The 20,519-nt window shown below is 36.4% G+C and overlaps 2 protein-coding genes across 2 annotated transcripts; one reads left to right on the plus strand and one right to left on the minus strand.

The window, feature by feature from the left end:
* Window positions 1–1,624: 1,624 nt before the first annotated feature.
* Rrp4 (exosome complex component Rrp4) lies at window positions 1,625–8,298 on the minus strand. Its single transcript, XM_071586863.1, has 6 exons — window positions 8,105–8,298; window positions 7,418–7,655; window positions 7,138–7,272; window positions 6,460–6,642; window positions 3,798–3,926; window positions 1,625–2,686 (listed from the first exon to the last, which is right to left on the minus strand). Exons 1-6 carry the CDS (start codon window positions 8,296–8,298, stop codon window positions 2,603–2,605), a joined length of 963 nt encoding a protein of 320 aa, XP_071442964.1. The 3' UTR covers window positions 1,625–2,602.
* A 174-nt stretch (window positions 8,299–8,472) lies between these two features.
* On the plus strand, window positions 8,473–16,027 carry Trmt6 (tRNA methyltransferase 6 non-catalytic subunit). Its single transcript, XM_071586852.1, has 2 exons — window positions 8,473–8,631; window positions 13,755–16,027. Exon 2 carries the CDS (start codon window positions 13,852–13,854, stop codon window positions 15,622–15,624), a length of 1,773 nt encoding a protein of 590 aa, XP_071442953.1. The 5' UTR covers window positions 8,473–8,631; window positions 13,755–13,851; the 3' UTR covers window positions 15,625–16,027.
* Window positions 16,028–20,519: the final 4,492 nt, after the last annotated feature.

The raw sequence follows: 20,519 nt of genomic DNA on the forward strand, positions 1-20,519 counted from the left end.
AGATGGGTCCCTCGCGTATCTCAATGAGCTGGCGGCGAAGGACTATGCAGCAGGAATACAGAAACTTGTCACACGTTATGACAAATGCCTTAATTTGCTTGGAGATTATGTTGAGAAGTAGTTTAAAGTATCCTCTTTCAAATAAAATTTTTTATGTTTGTTAATATTTACTTTTGTGTCTTTATTTCACGAACGGGTACTACTTTCCGGATGACCCTCGTATATATATATAATTTTTACGCGCATATAATTTTTTATATATATATCTATATATGTGTATATACCTGTATATGTATATATATATGTATGTATATATATATGTAAATACAGATGCATGGCATCTATACACATTCAAGATAACTATGAAGCCCTGGGCACGCAGTGTCTATACAAATTCATGATAACTACAAAGTTCTGGGTGGGCGTAATACATAAGGTACGCGTTATCAATGGGAAAATAAGGTATTCTAATTAAGGTTCATGAATTTGGGATGTTGGTTGAAAGATGGAGCCCAGCTATAATCACAGGAGCCGAATCTTGGTGAAAATAAGAGGGAACCACTGAAATATTTCTATATAATTAAGCATTGTACTGGAGAGAGAGAGATCCAAGGAGTAAGGAATTGTTCGTGTTTCAAAAGAACTACATTGATACCTGAAAGGAGTACCCCAATGCAAATCGCAAGGTATTAAGAGCAGCAGTACTTGATCTGCTCAAGAATATAAAACTGAATATAATCAGCTGACAGGGATGTGGTAGAGGTACTAGAAAAGTTAATAGTTATGAAATGCTGCTCACAGCATGTAAATAAAAAGAAATTATTGCTGGGGACCTGAACTTGCTGGATATGAATTGGACTGGTTACTAACAAAGAGGTGGGAAATATCAAAAATTAGTTTATTCTCTAGTAGGGATTGATGTGGATTCTACCAAATTGTTGACGGTACCGCAAGAGGGACCAATGCCATTGATGTTAACATGATAAAGTCTTACCATGCTTGTTAAAATATGACTTAAAGGAACCGATAAACATTATTATTTAAATGAAAGCCATGAGGTATTAAATGGTATCAGTGATCATTCAGCTGTGATATTAAACTTACATTTGACCCACCAATTTGAAAGTCTGAATATCAAATAATCTTATCAGTTTGAGAAGGTATTAGTAGATGAATTCCATTCATACCTAAAAAAGGAATATTTAATGGGCAAATGAGGGATCAACAGTTAAGGCGAAATTTCAAGGAAATACTCATGGATGGAGTTAACATGTTTTTTCCATGTAAGAAGCAAAAAATGAAACTGGATCATGAATTTTGTAACAATGAGATTAGGATATCAAAAAGAAAATTAAAGAGAATATCATAAAAAGGAAATATCAAGTACAACTTTGGATACAATTTATCAGGAAACTTTTAAAAAATTGACTGCAGAGAAAAGGAAAGCCCCAAATGGAAAAAGTTAATAAAAAACTTACATCTAACTCTAATAACTTTTATAGCTAAGTTAGAAAACAATGTCAAAGTGAAAAAAATCATTCACTTTGACCGGAGCCCTGGTCATGGCATGATTTTTACTCTTTGAAATTCCTGCATTGTTATGCACATTAGCAGATGGGTCCGTTTAAAGGTGCTGTTGTAATATCTCCCAATTTCTTAGAATTTATGTTGGAAGAAGAAAGATGGGAAGAGTAAACCAAATGATCACGCTAAAGAATGGAACTGATATAACAGAAAATGCAGACAAAGCAAATGTATTTGCAAGATATTTTATGGTGGTGTACATTTAATCTGATTCAAATTGTAATAGCTCAAATAATGTCAATGATTCAAAAAAATTAATATTGAAACAATGTATACCGGAAAAAAGTCCACAAAAGAAATGTATGTACATTACAATACATCAGGATGTTGATGGCGATCTGGTCTCATTAATTATTTTGTTTGAACAAGCTAGAGTAATTTAATTCCTCCTTCAAGTATGCCGGCATATTATCTTTACCATATAGTTGGTTCTTATACACATTAACACCATCTTGCCTGAATATTTTCTTCTTAAATTATATTTTCTGTCAAAACTGTGTGAATTATATCCCTTTTATACATCTGAAACATCTTTCACTGTCCTGTACATCACACCTATATCATCCTGTATTTGAAAATATCCATATCCTTTCACTGTTCCTTCAATCACTTTTCTTGCACAATAACATCAATTACATCTTAGTTTATCATTAAGATCCTTGTAATTTTATTCTTCCTAATTGTTGAAATGCTTTCTTTCTATTTACTATTCTCACTGTGGTGGAAGGGTTATCACACTTAGAGCTGTGCTGTTTGGAGGAATAGTGATAACAAAGGGTATCACATTAAAATTATAGTTCTTTAAAAATGTGTTACAAACCTATGCCAAGTTTGCTTTTAGAGAGAAGGTGGTAAATGTTTTCCCAATTTTTTAATACAAGAAATTTTTTTTGACAAAAACATAAATGGGAAATATTTAACTTGGAACTTTAAGAGTGATATCTTAAGGGGGAATCACTGTTTCCTGTTTTACAACAGCAATATTTATGAATTGATTCTTGAATAGTAAAACTTTTTCTTATGCTTCCTCCTGGCTCTCTAGTCGATGGTGTGTCATTAAAGCCACATCCAACATTGATTCTGTATCAAGAAGTTCAGAGACCTGTGGATAAATGGAATGGAATAAAATGAAAAATATAAATTATAAGCTAGAGATGGGAAGCTCAAATAGTCAAGTACTCATTTCCAAAGAATAAATCAATTTTCCCAGAAGTTCGAGGACTAAATCAGAACTTTGCCTTGAGAACCTACATATATAATTTTGGTATAACTCATGCCAAAGCTTAACGATTACTGGCCATGATCATGCAACAATTACCATTAAGTTTGCAAATATTCACTATCATCGATTTCAAAGCTCCTCTGTCTAATTCTGGTAAATCAAATCTTATACAAAAATATTCATTAACTGAAATTAAAGTTATGAACAATTCAAACTTTCTTATATCCATACTTAATGAAGAAATGAGAATGTGTTTGAGCATAATACAAAACATGAGAGTTCGTGTCATTAATCAAAGAAGATAAGAGATTATAAATTCCCATAAACATTGCGCACCCTCATATTGGGTGAAATCTGCCCAAAATGAATAGAAATATGTATTGCAAAGAGAGGTACAAACTTCAGAATCATACATATGATATGTAATTTAATAAACGTAATAGTATAAAAAAATTATTGGATATTTCATTTCCATAAATGCAATCAACCCAATTTTTAGAATTTGTTTCAAGTGAAGAAAATTGACTACATAAGGCTAAGTTTGTAATATTTCTGAAACCTATGTGTACTTTGGAGTTACACATAAAATATAATCATACAGCACACTTTTGTAACATCACACAAAAAAAAAGAATTTTCAGATGGTTTAGTGATTTTCTACCAATTTTAATAGATGATTAGATACTGTATGAATCACTGTACCACATGCAACTATTTTTCTCAGTAATCATCATCAAAAAAGGGCACTCATTTTACATAAGTTTCTCAAGAATAACATTCCTTCTAACAAGGCACCCATGAAGAGGAATACTTCCACTGACCTCTCTCCCACTGCATCTAGGTTCAAAGAGTACAGCCGCACAGATGGTGGGATCTATATCTTACAAGAGACAATGTATCCTATGGCAACTTTAAATCACACAATTAAAAACTGGTTGAAAATTATCATAAAAATGAGTTCCTACATATCAACAGGAGTTTTCATAGTTACCTTATATTTTTGGGACATTTCAAAAGCATACAATATGCTCGTATCATACAAGGACATCTTACTGGCAGCCAAAGCAAGGATGCAATTGCGTAACCGAGCCATTACTCCACGTTCCTCCATTGAAACCTCCTGAAATAATTTCACTGATTTGAAATGAACAGATATTTGAATAAATGTACACAGTTATCCTTGCATTCCACACCATGGAAGGTAAATCAGTCAAATAAGGCACATCAATGAACACTGAACAAGTGTACATGTGACAGTTGCTAACCAGTCCCATGATAAAATAATGTTGCAGGAGATGCTAAATATTAACTGACGCTCTATTCACTGAGTTACTAGGCCCCTAAATTTTAGAGAATACTCATTCAAATAGTCATAATAGTTATTTGGGGAGGTGACCAACACCTGAGGTCACTTGCACCAATAAGAATAGATAGTTAGTATTTGTAGAGTTAGGATTTTCAGGAAATGCAGGAAGGGTGGAAAGAAACCTGGTATCGGCATTAGACTACCAAAAATGAAAGGTGCCCACAGTTTAACTTCCCATCCAATGGACAGCCCACTACACTTGAAGCACTCTCCACATAGCACCTACGTAGGGATCAGGATACCACATGAAAAATATTGACACCACCAGGCTTCAAACACAGGCCTTCAAGATGAGAAATCACTACATTAGCCACAACATCATTCCATTCTCCTTCAAAATAATATATCGTAGCAAAATGGTGATTGGAAACTATCTAAAGAAACTTGTTTTTGCTGAAGCTTTCAAATTTTAAGGAAATGCGACATGACATTATCATTAAATAAATTTGTAGCATGCATTTGTGCACTGCCTTATTAGGGTGATTTCCCATGACCTCCACATCACATTCAGCCTGTTTTCTCTGGACTTAACACTTCTCAAAGGCTCAAGGAGTTTCAGAATGGTGTACAAGCAAGGGTTTAATTTTCAAATCGCTGGTTGCATTGGTACAAAATAGCAGCATGAAGGGATCCTTCATTGGCTTGTTGCTAGGAAATGCATTCTCTTCTGCTGTTAAATAGGTTTGCTCTGTCACAAATAAAACCTGTTACTGCAGGTTGCAACTCTCAGAATCTATTAGCTTCTTAAAGTCACTGATTAAGTCCTCTGATGCCATAGAGTTGAACCTTGTTGCTACACCATGCCTCTTAAATTCTCTGGATGCTGGTTCTTCCCTTAAACTTAATCACTTCCACCTTCTCACAAATGATGTTCTCGTTTATAGCTTGCAATTGCTTTTCATTTATATATATGAGAAGCAGCCTTTCAACATTGTTGAGAATATGTAAGGACTGTAGATTTCCTTGTCACTCCCTCGGAAGTATCTATCGCTTTAAATTGGTCTTTGTTCTTGAGGTTAGGGCAAGTCGTAGATGTTGACCAAAAGAATGTGTGCAGTAGATGAGCCATGCTCACACCTTGTTCTTTCTTTTGAATGATTTTACTTTTCTTTTCTACAATTGCTTTGAAACTCTTATGGCTGCTGTTTTCTTGCAGCTTTTTCTTCATTTTTTCTCATCAAAATATTTTTAAAACCATGCACAAATTATTATTAAACTTTGCACAAAAAAATCACAAATATTATTTAAATATTAATCAGAGGAGAGATCAACTTCACCTTGAGGATGCAATGTTTGGAACATCAGAAAAGAGAACAAGCTATCGGTTCAGGGACAAGCTTATACAAGGGCAGTCAGCAGGAGCAGATCTCTGGGAATCAGGATGGTGCGGTGGCTAGCGTACAGGCAAGATGGCCCAGGCTCAAATCCTGAATATGGCCAATATTTTTCAGTGGCATCCCAATCCTTATTTGAGGCCCTTGTGGAGAACATTTTGAGTAAGTACACTGTCTGTTGGACAGGACATTATATTGTGGACCCCTGGGTGTCTTTCATTAAGAGTAGGCAAATGTTGATGCCAGGTTTTTCTTCACCCTTCTTCCTTTCCCATCCATCCCTAATGGCACAAATGACCTTCCCTGCCAGTTGCCTCCCGTAAAAACTACTAGGAGCAGATTTCTCCATTTCAAAAGGTCATACTGTTCCAAAAATAAAATATATGCTATGCATACAAAAATGAGAAGTGCCTTGCAAAACTGCTCACAGATGGGAAAGAGATGAAAAACTAAATTTTAGGATTTGATGGCAAAAAAAACAAATTTTAACAGTACAAAGATCATAAAAGGATGTTCTCTCAACCTTTATCATTCTCTCATTTACAAGATTAAAATAACCACAGTAATCAACTCAAAGGTCATTTAGATAGGTAATGGTAGAGTTCACCCAGTATTAAGCCTGTTGGCATGTGAAATTCACACATCAGGGTAGGGGGGTCAGTTCCTTTCCCTGTGCCGATGATAGTTTCTCAGGAAGATCAGGTACCCAAAAAATTGCATAGCTTGGATGCAGTTGAAGGTGTTCAGAGAGGCTTGCCCAGGAATCGAACCCGGGCCTGCCGGTCAATAGTCCACCGCTCTACTCCTGTACTACCACTACCTTAATTTTTTACCACATTTTTCCTCGCATGTTAAACTACCCCAATGTAAATGTGCATACAGTCACTTGCATGAATACAAGCCAGAACAAACACCAATGATGTTTTCAACGGCATTACTGCATGATTATTTACCTTTTCCAAATTTTGAGTGAATCCTCCAGCTCCACCCTCCACTTCAGTGTTAACAGTTGGGCAAATCCAAATGAAGCCATTGTTACCGAGTATGATACTTGCACCACACGGTAGGTCATGGAAATGATTTTTCCGGCGTCGAATAAGAGATGGATAAACCCTCAGCAGAATTCCCTGAGACAACTTGAAATGACATTTCATTCAAGGCATATTCCAATTAATAAATAAAAAACTATTTACCTACCATCATAGTACCTAAGCACATGCTTATGACTTCAGATGACAATAATTTCAAGTCAGATCATGGCCCAAACTCCCTTAGCTCATGATATTAGGCTTTTTAAATAATAGGTTCTGAACATACCCCAAAAATTATTGTTGATTTGCTTCATTAGTAAATATGAGCATCTCTCCATTAAAATACTTATGGAGGGTGACAAATAGCACTACTAGGTATTTGGGTTATTTTATACTTAGTTTGCACTCACTTAAAAACAGCGTCAGTTATATTAACCCAGAACAAAATATCTCGCAATATTTTTTCCAAGAGTGGCGTTTTAAAAAAATTTAACCAGCCAAAAACAGCAACAGAAAGTATTTCAAACATGTGAATTCTTGGAAATTTCTCAAACAAGAATGAAGCCTTTTATATTAATGGTCCTAATTGGAAACAGTTACCTTTCCATACTTTAAACTTCTTGTATGTAAAGACAATGAGCCGTCATCAAAAACGTTCTGCACCTCAGCACTAATTAAGTCACCTTCTTGTAAGAATTTCCGCATCATTTTCTCATCTTCTACCGATCTCCTTCTCTAAAATGAACATAAGAGGCATAGACGTTCAGTTGAGCGTTACAAATATGTCGGAGACGTTTTTGTGCCGCAAAGGCTTTAAAAGTTGTTTCTAAATGGAACTAGTGACACATCTTGAAGTTAAAAGACATTCAAGATTACTCACCAACTCTCCTCCTGGTAAATTCATAGAAGAAATGAGGAGATTTGAATCTAATCTGGAATTTGTATCGATTTTCCATCTCTTTTGCTGCACTTCGGTCACCCTTCCCACTACAACGTCTCCAATTTCTCCGTTGTACCTTGTTTTTAAGGGTCTAACGAACACTAATTTGTCAACTTGCTCTTTCACCCCAGCTACAGAGGCTTTCAAATTTTCTCCATCAATATATGTTCCGTGGCTCCTGAAGTCATAACACAGTTATAATTAATGATATGTAATGTACGACTGCTGATTATAAGTGCCACTCAACGACACAAAATGAATAACATAAGGTTTCACAGAAAATGAACATCAATAAGTGTCACTCTTGACAAATACACGAACATGTTTCGGCAACTAAAAGCATTAGTATTTTGCTTATATGGCAAAATCATAACATTTTCCTTCAACTGGGTTGCTTTATTCTAAACGTAGTTCTAATCTTGTATCAATTTAACATTAATATATGTTGAACGGACCTTTTTTCCGAAAAAAATTTATAATATTATTCAGAATGAGAAAATAGCTATCCGCTTTATATGCATGCACGGTGTTAAGGCACACCTTTAACGAAAAGCAAAATAACAAATTAAATGGGGCGCCAACCGGCTGCCATCATAATTGATGTAAAAAGGTTGACTGATTACGAACACAATGAATCCGGCGTGTGGTGACATAATTTCTCCAGGGGTAAAAATCCTTGGCATAGCCTGAGTAATCGGTGCAGTAAATATCGTCCTTTGCTGGGCCACATTGATACACACGTTGGCATCCATTGTTATGAACACAATATTTTCAACACTCTTTTTTAAAAATAAATGTGAGATGTGAATCCTATCATCCATCCTATACTGTAGATGGCGTGGGAATTAAGGAAATGTTAACCGGTAACATGGCCAATCTGGTGGTGACCATATGTGAAAAGAATTCAATGGCTGTTTCCATAAGTACATGAATGTGGCTTAAATAGTAAGAATGCTCTGTGGCTCAAGGAATTGATTATAAATTAATCTTATTCCGATGTTTCAAGTACTAAAAACCACGTTAAGTTAGAAATGGTACTTGTTGCCAGTGCACTTAACTGTGGGAAGTCTAAAAGCGTGTGTTGTAAGGGCTCGTTGGTGTCATTATGTGGATTGTAAATTAGCTGAAGGGAAGACATTTGCTAATCCTCTTCTGTAAGTATTGTGGTATATTATGGGAAGTTATTCGTAAAATGTTCGGTACAGTAAGTGCGAAGTAGTTTTGTGTGGCGGTCTCTTAAAGAAATAACCCATTGTTGCTTTTTAAATTTTTTTTAGGGTTGGGTTCGTTTGTTTAGAAGTAATTATTAGGGGAGCACTTGCTTGTTTACGTTTGAAAATTAATAGTTGTCCTCTCTCTCCATTATATCCTTAAACCTTAATATTTTATGTTATGCTTAATTCTTACGTGTCATACATTTTTGTGACCACCCCTGAAATGGAAGACGTATTTTATTAAACGATTTCACCACTTGCTGCAAGTGAAAGTTCTTACCGGTGAATGTCACGTCAAATTTAAGACCAGGAAAGGTTTATTTAATTTTAATAATGTAATGGAAGCACCCACATTTTTCCCCTATTGCAACTCCTTAACGACCCATTTCTACACTCGGTGGCATGTGAACCGCGAGATCGTTGCACAAATCTAACCAAAGTCAACCGAATTTGTCATATCAAATATCCTATTTGAAAGAAACATTCCTCTTCCTATCTTCCATTTGATGATGTAACTCACCCATGCTTCAATTCGCAAAAAGCTGTTCCACATTATTTTTGAAGCATTTAACTTATTCCATTGCTTGTCAACTTTCAAGGTCCTAGTAGATGTATTTCTTCTAATAAAACAGAGCTTAACATATTCTATTCGGCACATATTGGTTTTTGGACGTCACTGGTAACCCCTATTCATAAAAAGACAATTTCTTCTCATATCAGGTTGAAATTTTTGTGATTTATGCCAGTGATTCTTATTTCCAGTCAAGTAAGTTTTTTACCCCCTCGAACCGAATTTTCTTAATTTATGCTTGTTTATATACCATTTTCACTAATATTGACATTAACAGATTGTCCCAATTCGACAGCCACTAGCCAGTTGTACGCAAGAGAGTCAGTTTTATTTCGAGTTTGGTAGTCCATTCTTTCATAATGTGTGCGCACTTTCGCTGTTCTCATCATGAGAAAAAACCACAATGTGATCAGTCATTACTTGGGGACTTTTAAACTCTAGACGAGGAAAATACATTTGGATCAGATTTCAAATGAATTTAATTTGATGTAGCATGAGTGAGATTTCCTGTCCATCCCTTATGGTGCAAATGACCTTAGCTGTGGGTCCCTTCCCCTAAATACTACTACCAGTACATATTACCGTAACTTGTTCTTTAACTCTGCATACTTACTACTTCACTAAATTTCATCTAAAATGTATGTTGTTTTCCTCCCTATGCCTAGATTTTACAATGTCTCCTCTCTGTTACAGGTTTCAGCATCCCATTGCCTTACAGTATCTCCTCCCGTCTACTTTTTCTGCCTTCTTCAAATTTCTCTCAACAGCTTTTACCCTTCATATATCATGCAAGGAACTTCATTTGTTTTCCTTTCTATTCCATTTATTTTTTTCCATATTTCAAACACATCCAATCTATACTTTTCTTCTAGCCTCCATGATAAAATTTCCATGCTATATAGAACTGTGTTCCATAATAAGTTTTTGATCAATGCATCTCATTTCTCATTAACTGCTCCGTTATGTCTATTATATAAATCATTCACTATATTAGGTAGGCTACCTTTTAAGGTAGGTTTTTGTTAGATGCTAAGTTGACACCCTTGCCCTTCTTAGCTGGGTTCAAGATACATCCTGACCCCACTCATTTCTCCATACAATCTCCTCTCCTCCCCCTCCATGCCTTTTACCTATTTGTTTGTTTTCCTTTTTTGCCATTTTACTTTTTCAATTCTACATTTCCGCATTTCAAAAGCCTCCAATCTACAACTAGCACCTTTCTTCAGTGACTATGTTTTTGCACATACACAACTGCACTCCGTGTCAAATTTTTCGGTAATCCTTGATTAACATCCTTTCGCAGCATCCATGTAATGAATTACAGCCTCCTTGAAAGCTTCTTTGTTTTGAGCAATTTTTCTGATATCCTTACTACTTTAGGTATCTTGGTTAAAAATGTTGCCAAAATAGGTAAACTTCCATCTAACCTAGTTTTTATCCTTCATTTTAACATTTAATTTAGCCTTTATCCCTCTCAAAAACCTCATAACCTTTATTTTATTTGTGTGCATTCTTAACCCATACCTATCGCACTGATTTTCTGATGCACTTGGCAAGGGTTGTAACCTGGTTGCTGACTGGCTAACCAAAGCTTGATCATCATCAAACCTAGCTGATCTTACAAATTCCTCATCTACTTTTACATGTACTCCTGCCTCCAGCCGTTCCCATGGCTCCCTTACCATTACCTTAACATTTTATTAAAAATAAGTAGTGAATTTGGATTTGCCTGTCTTGCTCTGCCGATCCCTTGCTCTGGATCCTTGGCATCCCCCATGGCTCCATCTGCCATTGGTATCTGAGCAGTTGGAGACCCTGTACAGGTTGCAGATAAGTCACCTATCCCTCCACTACTCGTTTCTTCTGTAATACACTGATTAAATATAAACTGATCATCCTATAATTAATCATGGGGTTTCCTCTCCATCCTTTTATTGATGAACCTATGAACCACCTTAGCTGCATCTGAAATTAGTTTTCCCTTTTTTGGGATGGAAACTAGCACTGATCTAATGAAATATTCTAGTGAAATAATGCCACAATAATTTCGAATAATCCCATAAAAACTTTTTGTTCTATGTTTTCCTAAATTCTTAAGCATTTCTGCGTAGATTTTATCTTTCCCCTCAGCCTTAATTGAATTCAATTTGCTTAAAGCCCTCCTCATCTCACCGTTAATGCCTGCCTGGGCCTAAGCTATCCCCTTCTACGTTATATACTCTTTTTATGTCTAAACTATTATCTATTATCTTTACCAATTGGATTCTGCTTGTGTTTGTTCCATCTCTTATTAGTATTTCTTGATTCAGTTAATAATTTTCCTTTTGTATCTTTAGTAATTAGTATGAATTTTCCTTTTTTATTTCCAGATTTTGATTTTACCTTTCTATGTGATAGTGCTTTCAATTGTTCTCTACTTTCTGTACAACTGATATCTCTCTGATACACTTGGTATTTTCCAATTATTGTCTATTTCTTCCTCCCTTAGTTGTTAAGAAGTAAACCTGGATTACCACTAGATTTACTGATTCTGCTTCAAGTCCTGCTGATAAGATACTGTCACTCACCTATTCTATCTCTTCCCTTCCTCTGGCAATTACTCTGTAACTATTGCTCCAAGAATCTATGCCCTTTTTGCCGTCTCACCTCACACTGGCCACTTTTAATATGACCCTGTTTAAGATGTAACTAGGTGGAATTTCTTATTGTATAGATAACAGAAACACAGTAATTCAACAGTTAATATTTATATTTAAATGGTTCCACACAGTTCCACACCTGATGATGTCACGTAGTGGTGAAATCATGATCGTTAATGAATATTAATTTTGGAAATGCTGTGTTTCTGTTATCTATACCATCCTCTCTTTACATGGAGCTAAGTTATTGGAGAGACCCTGGACTCCTCTCTCCCTTTTCTGACTTTACCATCTATAAATGTCCATTACCTGCTAATTAGCTGCATCATCATCCAACCCACCATGCATTTGCATGCCCCTTTTCTCTTATATGGAGAATTATTTATGTATATGGTATATGGAGAAGTATTTCCCTCAGCAATCTTCCAGGCATTGTCTTCCACCATCCTATCCACATTCCACTCCTTTCTCTGATCTTTCTAAAAAAACGACAACATATACTGTCCTCCAATTAATTAATCCAGTTCTTTATTGTTTATTATTCTCTATTCATATTTTTTAGTTATGTATCCATTTACAAAGTGCTCTGAAAGGCTCTTTCATCTGACACCCTCAGTTTCTATGTCTCTGAACCATAAGTAACTATTTGTACCAGTATTATCAGCTTTTTAATTTTGTAATAAACTGGTTCCTGAACAGCTGTGTAAAATATGCAGTTACTTGCCTGTATTTTTTCCTTTATTTCTCTACTCATATCAGTGGCATTTAATACAATGCCCTAATGCAATGTACAATTGCCCTAAGATACCTGAAGTATGAGTTTTCGTCTACAGGCTATTCAATTGGTGCTTTAGGCTCCCTCATGTATTTGGTATTCCTTCACCAATGTACAGTTTGCTCTATTTAATCTGCATCTTTTTCCAAGATTGTAAATTTTTCTGCTTTTAAAACTTAATAATTGTAGCGTCATCTGCATGCAGGCAGATTTATGAAGATTTCCCTAATGCCCCTCCTTTCAGATCACCCAGTTTATTACAGTATGCCTAGGCCATATCAAATAAAATAGTAGGGATGCTATCTCATGGTAAATTCAAATTCTGTAATAAACATTACTTACTTTCTGCTTTGCCTTAGTTTCACTCATGGTCTATCTTATTAATGTTATTGTTGGCAGAGTATTACATTTCTCAAGTGCTTCGAATGTGTGGTTGTGGTTAGCATTATTGAAAGCTTGTCTGAAGACAACAGAAATGAAGATTAATGCCAATTACATAAATAATTTCTACCTTTTGCCTTAAGACAAATCAAATGAGTAGTACTACTGCGGGAATGGAATATACATTGATACTCTCCAAGGATGTCGTCTGTAGAGATTTGATTCTCTTGCCAAAGGGTCCCAAGATAATTTGATTTGCCAAATAAGTGAAGTGATATCGCTCTAATTTCACACATTTTTGTCCATTTTTTGGAATTTCGCATATAAGTCCCATTGATAGTAAATAGTTTGAATGGTTAGTATACGTAATGTCCAATTATCATTCCTAGTCAAGACTTAGTACCTACATCTATAAGCTCTGTGATTACTCCTTGTGACTGACAAGTTGTTACCAATTTTATCAGTCACCAATTCTTCTTTCTTCTTAGGCTTCCAAATCAATCTCCATCACCATTTTCTACTTTTTGTCTCATTTTGTGTATTTTCTCGGTTGTCAGTTTCGGAAAATACTTTTGGATTTCAATGTGGTGAAATGTTTGCTTTGAATTTTATCCAGTTAGTAGTTTTTTTCATATCAACTTAGAAATGCATTTTGATCTCATTACATTTTGATAAATTACATTATCCTTGGTTACAGGCTGGGCCAGTAGTTTGAAGGATTACTGACTTTTCCATCAATTAAAATTTTTAAAAAAGGTAAGTGTTTGCTGAGTCTCAAACTTCGATTCAACACTATGGAACCTTTTAAAGAAGGAGAATGGGTGATCTTACATCAATTGAACAAGAAAAAGTTGGCTCGTATTGAACGGAAGGGATTTGCCACTCTTGGAAAGGACTTTGTTTCACTTGAAGGTGCCATTGGATCACTTCCATGGACCAATTTCAAGATGGAGCTGCATTCTGGTCATAAGTCTGGAAAACGTATGTTCAGAATTGTACCCTTAGAAGAAGATGATAATAGTGATTTGGATCCTTGTGATCATGATCAGGGTGCTTTAGGTGAGGAAGAAGACAGAGACAACAGGACCATTAATGATGATGGTCAGTCTCAGAGTCTTTCATCCACTGAGATAGAAGCATTACGTGAAGGTGGGCTTACAGGCAAGGAAATTGTTAACCATCTCATAGCAAACAGTTCAACATATGACAGAAAGACTCGATATGCCAAATCCAAGTATCTCAAGAAGAAGGAAAGTAAGCATTGTTTAAGGGAGAAAATAAGTATCCGAAGGACTACTCTTTCCAGTGTTACGGAAGTGCTATGCAGTGGTGGGGGTGGAGAGGGCAGCCGTGGTTCCATTTCAGGAATGAGACTTGATACTCTGTCTCAAATGTTGACAGCTTTGAACATCCAGTGGAAGAGGATACCATCAGTCAAGCAAAAGCCAGCTTCACAGATTGCTTTAAATGCAAAAAAGAAAGGTAAAGCATCTGTGGATGTTAACGCTAGACCTAGTGAAAACTCAGCAAAATCTGATTGTGGAACCGATATGGTGGAATTAGCTGAAAATAAAGGTAGCCCCAGAGATGATTCAGGTCTTGAAAAGACATTAGAAATGGAGGTTGATGTAAAGGGGATTGCACCAGTAGAGAATGTGAATTTTGAATCTGGGACTACCTATGTTGTATATGAAAGTGGTAACTGGGGTCTGTTAGTAGCTTCACTCCTCACTCTCCTTCCAGCCGAAGGCCCTCGGCTCATACATTTATATCCTGGCCATGGGGTTCCATGTCTCATTGCCCCCAGGGCTCTCAACTTCCCCAAGGAAAAGTTCTCAATGCTCTCCAGTGTGAACATTAAAGCACTGCTTGAAGTACTTGAAAAAGGAGGGAATTTAACCAGTGATGATAAGTTGGAAGCAAAGACAAATGCTAATGAAGAATATCATGTTGCTGAATGCGAAAAAAATACCGAAGAGGTGATTAATTGTGTTTTTGATGTAAAAAAAGAGGTAGGTGATGACGGTATGATGGAAGAAACCAAAGCGAATGGCTCAGGAAATGTGACAGCTTGTGGCAATGCAGAGTTGAGTGAAACTGTTTGTGAAAATAGGAAAAGAAAGATAGAAGCCGGGGAGGAAGGAGTGGAGGTGGAAATTTTGGCTAAAAAACCCCGTTGGCAGTTGGAAGCAGAAAAAGCTGCTGACTTACTGACATCAAGCAAGGCTGATGGGCTGATTGTTGTTGCCTCAAGGGAACACCCTGTCTCAATTGTTCTCTCACTTCTGCCTTTTCTTGCCCCTTCTCGGCCTTTCGTTGTCTACTGCCCACACAGGGAGCCTCTTCTTAATCTGTATGCGGTGTTGAAAGGGTGGCAACCATGGACCACAAATTATGGAAAATGTGGTGGTAAGGATGGTGTTCCTAGGGTAGCAAACTTGAGAGTGATGGAGAATTGGCTTCGAAATTACCAAGTACTGCCAAATAGGACTCACCCTGAAGTGAATATGACACCCGGTGGAGGTTTTGTTTTGACTGGCACCATCATTGATTTTAGTGAAAATTGATGTTCATGCAGTGAAATTTTTGTCTTTTTTATTTGAGAGGTGGTGCACTGTGTAAGACCTCCTGTTTGGACTCAAACAAATGTGTTAATTTTTCAATTATTTTGACATTTATATTAAATAAATTTCTTAAAGTGTGGGTGTGTATACTATATTGACAATTTAATTATTTCATCTGTAATTTCATCAACGTCAAGCCAGGGGATCCATAATATAAATTTTTACGGTTTGAATCACTTATAAGTAGTGGTACTGAAATACTATTAGGTCTATCTAAATATATGGAGTGGGGTGCTGCTTCCACCATGCCTTTAAAAAAACCAGAATTGATGTGAATATATTAATGAGGAAAATGCATATGAGATGTTAGTTAGCCGTTTGTATTGGTTTTTACAAAATCATGCAAAATACATTTGATATATGAATAAATAAAACTATTGAATTTTGAAATTATATTGTGGAGTCATTATACTGGTAATTTATTTAAAATAAATTTCCAATTGAGGACTAACTTCAGAAAAGTTGGATAACAAACATTTCTGAAGAGCACTAATACCAACAGCATATAATTTAGCAAGAAACTTTGCAACATATGAAAGATAACAATTGTTTTAGGAGTAGAAACTTTTAATGGCTTTTCATTTGTTAGTTCTTATTACATTATTAATATGATACAGTTAAACCTGTAATGTCGCCATGTGCATGTCTGAAGGAACACTTGATCCAGCAATGTAAGGGTATTTAATTGTTTGAAATAGTTGTATTACACAAAAGCCACAGTAATCAATCTAGAGGTTGCTTGATTAGATGATGGTAGAGCTCACTTCATGAATGCCAAGCCCGAGGACATGTAAAATTCAAGTGTGAGGATAGGGGGAGCCTGTTCCTTTCCCTGTGTGCCTGTGGTATTCTCTCTCCTGAAAAATCACATAGGTTGAGTGAAATTGAGGGTACCCTATTTCCCAGTGTTGTCTAGAAATGAACCTGGGCTCTCTGGTCAGTGACCAAGTGATTTATCCACCATGCACCATTAAAATTAATATGCATTGAAACTTTAGAGCAAATTCATTGAATAAAATAAGCCAAACTGAGTTGCCAGTGTCTTAGGACTATTCTTTTCATTGTCACAGAAGAATTGAAAATCAGTTTTTGTTGTATCTTGCAAATGAGATGTCGTCACAATGTGTGTTGTTTACTAATGTGTTTACACCCCATAATGGTAGTTTGTGAAATAATTAAAATTTTCAGCTCCTTAATTACTGACTCATCCACTTTTGATGCACTCATGGACTTTGGAATAGGAAAAATTATGTAATGAGAAGGTAAATATCTTTCTGCTAGGCTCATTGCTTAACTTGCAACACTCATTTCATCTTTAGTTTGTAAAATTTAGCACAAAGCTGGTTAGAATCCATCAATAACTGATATATTTTGCTATTATTCCTGGAGCTATTTTCTTATAGCATGAATTACATGTAAGTAATTAGTTTAATACCATGGAGGAGTGCACCAAGTGCATTCAAAATATTTTGTGGGCACACATGAAAAATTAACTGCATGCTTAAGATTAAATGTCTCTAAGTACAAGAAGCATAGTATCAGGGAATAGCAAATGCTAGTTATTTTCTGTACTACTCAGTATTTCTTTTATTTTTGATATTATGGTTGATATAATTGAAAGCACTTTTGAAAATAAATAAGATGGGCTTTCAATTTCTTCTCATAATTCTCTATCTCTAATTATAATTTTCCTGCAAATAAATAACATATTTGCCAAGTGCTGTCCAAATTATGTCATCTATGTTAAAAACCTCTCTTGAATACTTAAAACTATATTTTTCTTTGCCTCCCATATCTTCCTCCGTCATCCCTTCTTTGATGGTGTTGTCTTATTTTTTGTCAATAAGTTAACAATTGGAGAGCTTAGAGGAAGGAGAAATTCTAGGGATGGGGACCTCTCACTCTCATAATCTGGAAGGAAATTTTCCTCCTAGGTCCCATGAAAAGATCATTACCAATTCTCAATTAACACATTCCTTCACTACTGAAGCCCCCGGAGTAATAATGTGGACAAGCTTCCCAAATTAATGCATTAATATCATTGGAGCCTTAGTTTCAAGTTACATTAGGTGCCCGAGAAGGTCATGGGACATCAAGTGTTGCTGTAGATGCAACAAAAACATTTGGTTTCCTCCCTCCACTTAGCTGGGGGGGCAAAGATGGAGGAGAAATTTGCTACATGAGAGGGGTACAGTCTAGGGAAGGGGACCATCTTTCTATATGTCTGTGGTGCCACTGGTTTGTATTCCAAGCTCAGTGTCGTACCTAACTCAAATTTTCAAATAGGTCTCAGCCCTCCTCTGAGATGCCCTGATTGGTTACCATCACTTAACCCTTAGTGCTTACAGTCAGGAACCCTCATGACCCTAATTTCCTCTGAAATGTTCTCCTTCCCAAAGTCCCTGAAGAAATTCATATGAAGATATTTTTGTAGTTTTAAACAATTTTGCATTCGTATGGAAACTTATGCAAATTGCTCTGCACTAATGGGAGTATGCTCCTTCCAAAGAACATAGTTCAGAAAGTTCACCCCTACTTCAATTGAAAAAATCACATTTTTCCCTACTCTCTAACTCACAATCTTGAAATTCCTTTAAGCCTAACTCTTTGGCTACTTTCTCCTGTAACACAAATGCAGATTAATAAATACTTGTTAGAAAGCCCGGAATTTGTTTAAATAAGAACACGTTTGTTAGTGAGCATTGTGTATTTATCTGCTATTTTGCAATTTTCACCATAGAGTCAGGTTTACCCTGAAGCTTAAAAATGCCAATAGGTGGTAGTTAGTTTTGTGCATATCAATTATTCCTTCTTGCAAGCTATTCAAACATGAGGACAATGCTGTAGTGCTGAAGCCCAGCAGATTATAAGGTACCCTGAATAGCTTCAGTGGGGTAGGTACCAAACCAAAAAAATGATCTTGGGTGCAAATGTATCTAAAACAAAAGTAGCTATATGATAATGAGATTGATTACATAGTTAATGAAAAAGGTGAATTAACAGAACAAGTGGATGATATGTTTTTTTGGGCAGGAAGTTTATTGAAGATTGTATAACATGCGGAGACAAGCGGTGAGAATAAGTTTGTAGAATAGAGGATTACCTTATAGCTAATTGAGTAGCTTCAGGCGTGATGTGGTGGAAGTCGAATGTAATGAATAACTGATCGTAGCACTTTTCCACCCAATAAAATTTATTTTACGACCAAGTTTCGATGTATTACATCATCATCAGGTAACAAAATGAAGTTGTGTGCAGTCATATATTTGTACATTTAACATTCCAGAAGGAGGAGAGTGGATGTGGTAGGAAACGAGGGGAGGAAGATGAGGAGAAAAAGAAGGGGGGACACAGAAATATATATATATAGTATAATACAGCAAACCCTCATATAGTCTTAGTGATTCCCTCTGATTCATGCCATCCCATTACCCATAAACTAGCCAGCTTCCATTCCATGATAAATAGGTTAATTAAAATCCTCATTCCTAAAACATTTTGACCATGAACTAAATGCATCACCGTCAACAATGGCTACAAGGAGGATTTGATCAACTCCTTAATCCGGAAGAACAAAGCTCGCTACCAACATAACCACCTCCCTGCACACGGAAACCTGAAAATGGTGCAAAATCCTTCTCATCAACAACACGTAGTGCCAGTTAGCCAATGGACTCCCCAAGGACAAATTTAAAGCCCCTTCAACATATTGAAAGTCCTGTGCAAAAACAAAAAGGCCATTGACAATTCAAGAAAGAGTGGTGTGTATGTGTTAGTGTGAGTGCAAAGCCATATATGTGGGCCAAACTGGTAGTAATTTCTCCACCCGAATTAAAGAAAATGAGAAGTGCATGATCTTAGGCAACACCACATCAATGCTTGCCAGACATACTCGAGACCAACCACGTCCGCGGATTCAAATTTCAAGTGCTACATGTGCTGAATAAAAGCAAAAAATTAGATGCGTTAGATCAATTTAAATCGTCCAAGTGAAGAAGAACACCCCCTCCTCAATGGTATGCAGTTCACTTCCTCCTCCCCCCTCCTTTCCATCAACTTTTGTTTTTGAATATTGACCACTTGTTACACACAACCGCCCCCCCCCCAGTGTGTGAGTTAAGTGTGGGGTATTCTGCCCCCACCCTTCCAGAAGGGCCTAATCCCCTATTCTGGACTCCAACCCCTGGTCTGCCTACTAGCATCGTCCTGGCTGCTGATGGGTTATTGGTGACTGCTGCCATTCACCCAAGTGGACCAATTTGCAATTTAAGACTATGCATACTGTTGTTAACGAGGTTGAAACTCTGTATTCTACTATCCTTTGTAAACATCTCCCCTCTCTTCATGCCCCCCCTTTCCCTCTTGCTCCGACCTTCTTTTCCCCCCCTCTCTTCCTCCCCTCGTTTCCAACCACATCCACTCCCCTCCTGGAATGTTAAATGTACAAATATAAGACAGCACACAACTTCATTTTGTTACCTGATGATTATGTAGTACATCGAAACCTGGTCGTAAAATAAATTTTATCGAGTGGAAAAGTGCTATGATCAGTTATTATGTTCGACTTCACCACTTCATGCCTGAAGCTATTCAATTTGCTAAAAGGTAATCCTCTATTCTACAAACTTATACTCACTGCTCATCTGTGTTATTTTGATGTGTGTGTCAACTTTCATTTTGGTAGCTATTGGGAGTTAATGAAGTTGAGTTATGATAATGTCATAACTAATATCAAAATAAGGGAAGCCAAACCTGTATAGTACCATGTGGAGAAATCTGTCTTGTACTCATTCTAATAAATTGGAATTTGAATCATAATAAGGCAACCACACTGGGGA

This window comes from Hetaerina americana, unplaced genomic scaffold (assembly GCF_022747635.1).
Source record: "Hetaerina americana unplaced genomic scaffold, ioHetAmer1.1.p SCAF_1, whole genome shotgun sequence".
Lineage (NCBI taxonomy): Eukaryota > Metazoa > Arthropoda > Insecta > Odonata > Calopterygidae > Hetaerina > Hetaerina americana.

Excerpts from the sequence above, each read along its gene's own strand:
- Rrp4 (XM_071586863.1), bottom strand. The coding sequence starts at position 8,298 with ATGGATGATAGGATTCACATCTCACATTTATTTTTAAAAAAGAGTGTT. Across the intron at positions 3,927-6,459 it reads TCACTCAAAATTTGGAAAAG|GAGGTTTCAATGGAGGAACG; the intron begins GTAAATAATCAT and ends AAATTATTTCAG. Across the intron at positions 2,687-3,797 it reads AAATGTCCCAAAAATATAAG|GTCTCTGAACTTCTTGATAC; the intron begins GTAACTATGAAA and ends ATTTATCCACAG.
- Trmt6 (XM_071586852.1), top strand. The coding sequence starts at position 13,852 with ATGGAACCTTTTAAAGAAGGAGAATGGGTGATCTTACATCAATTGAAC.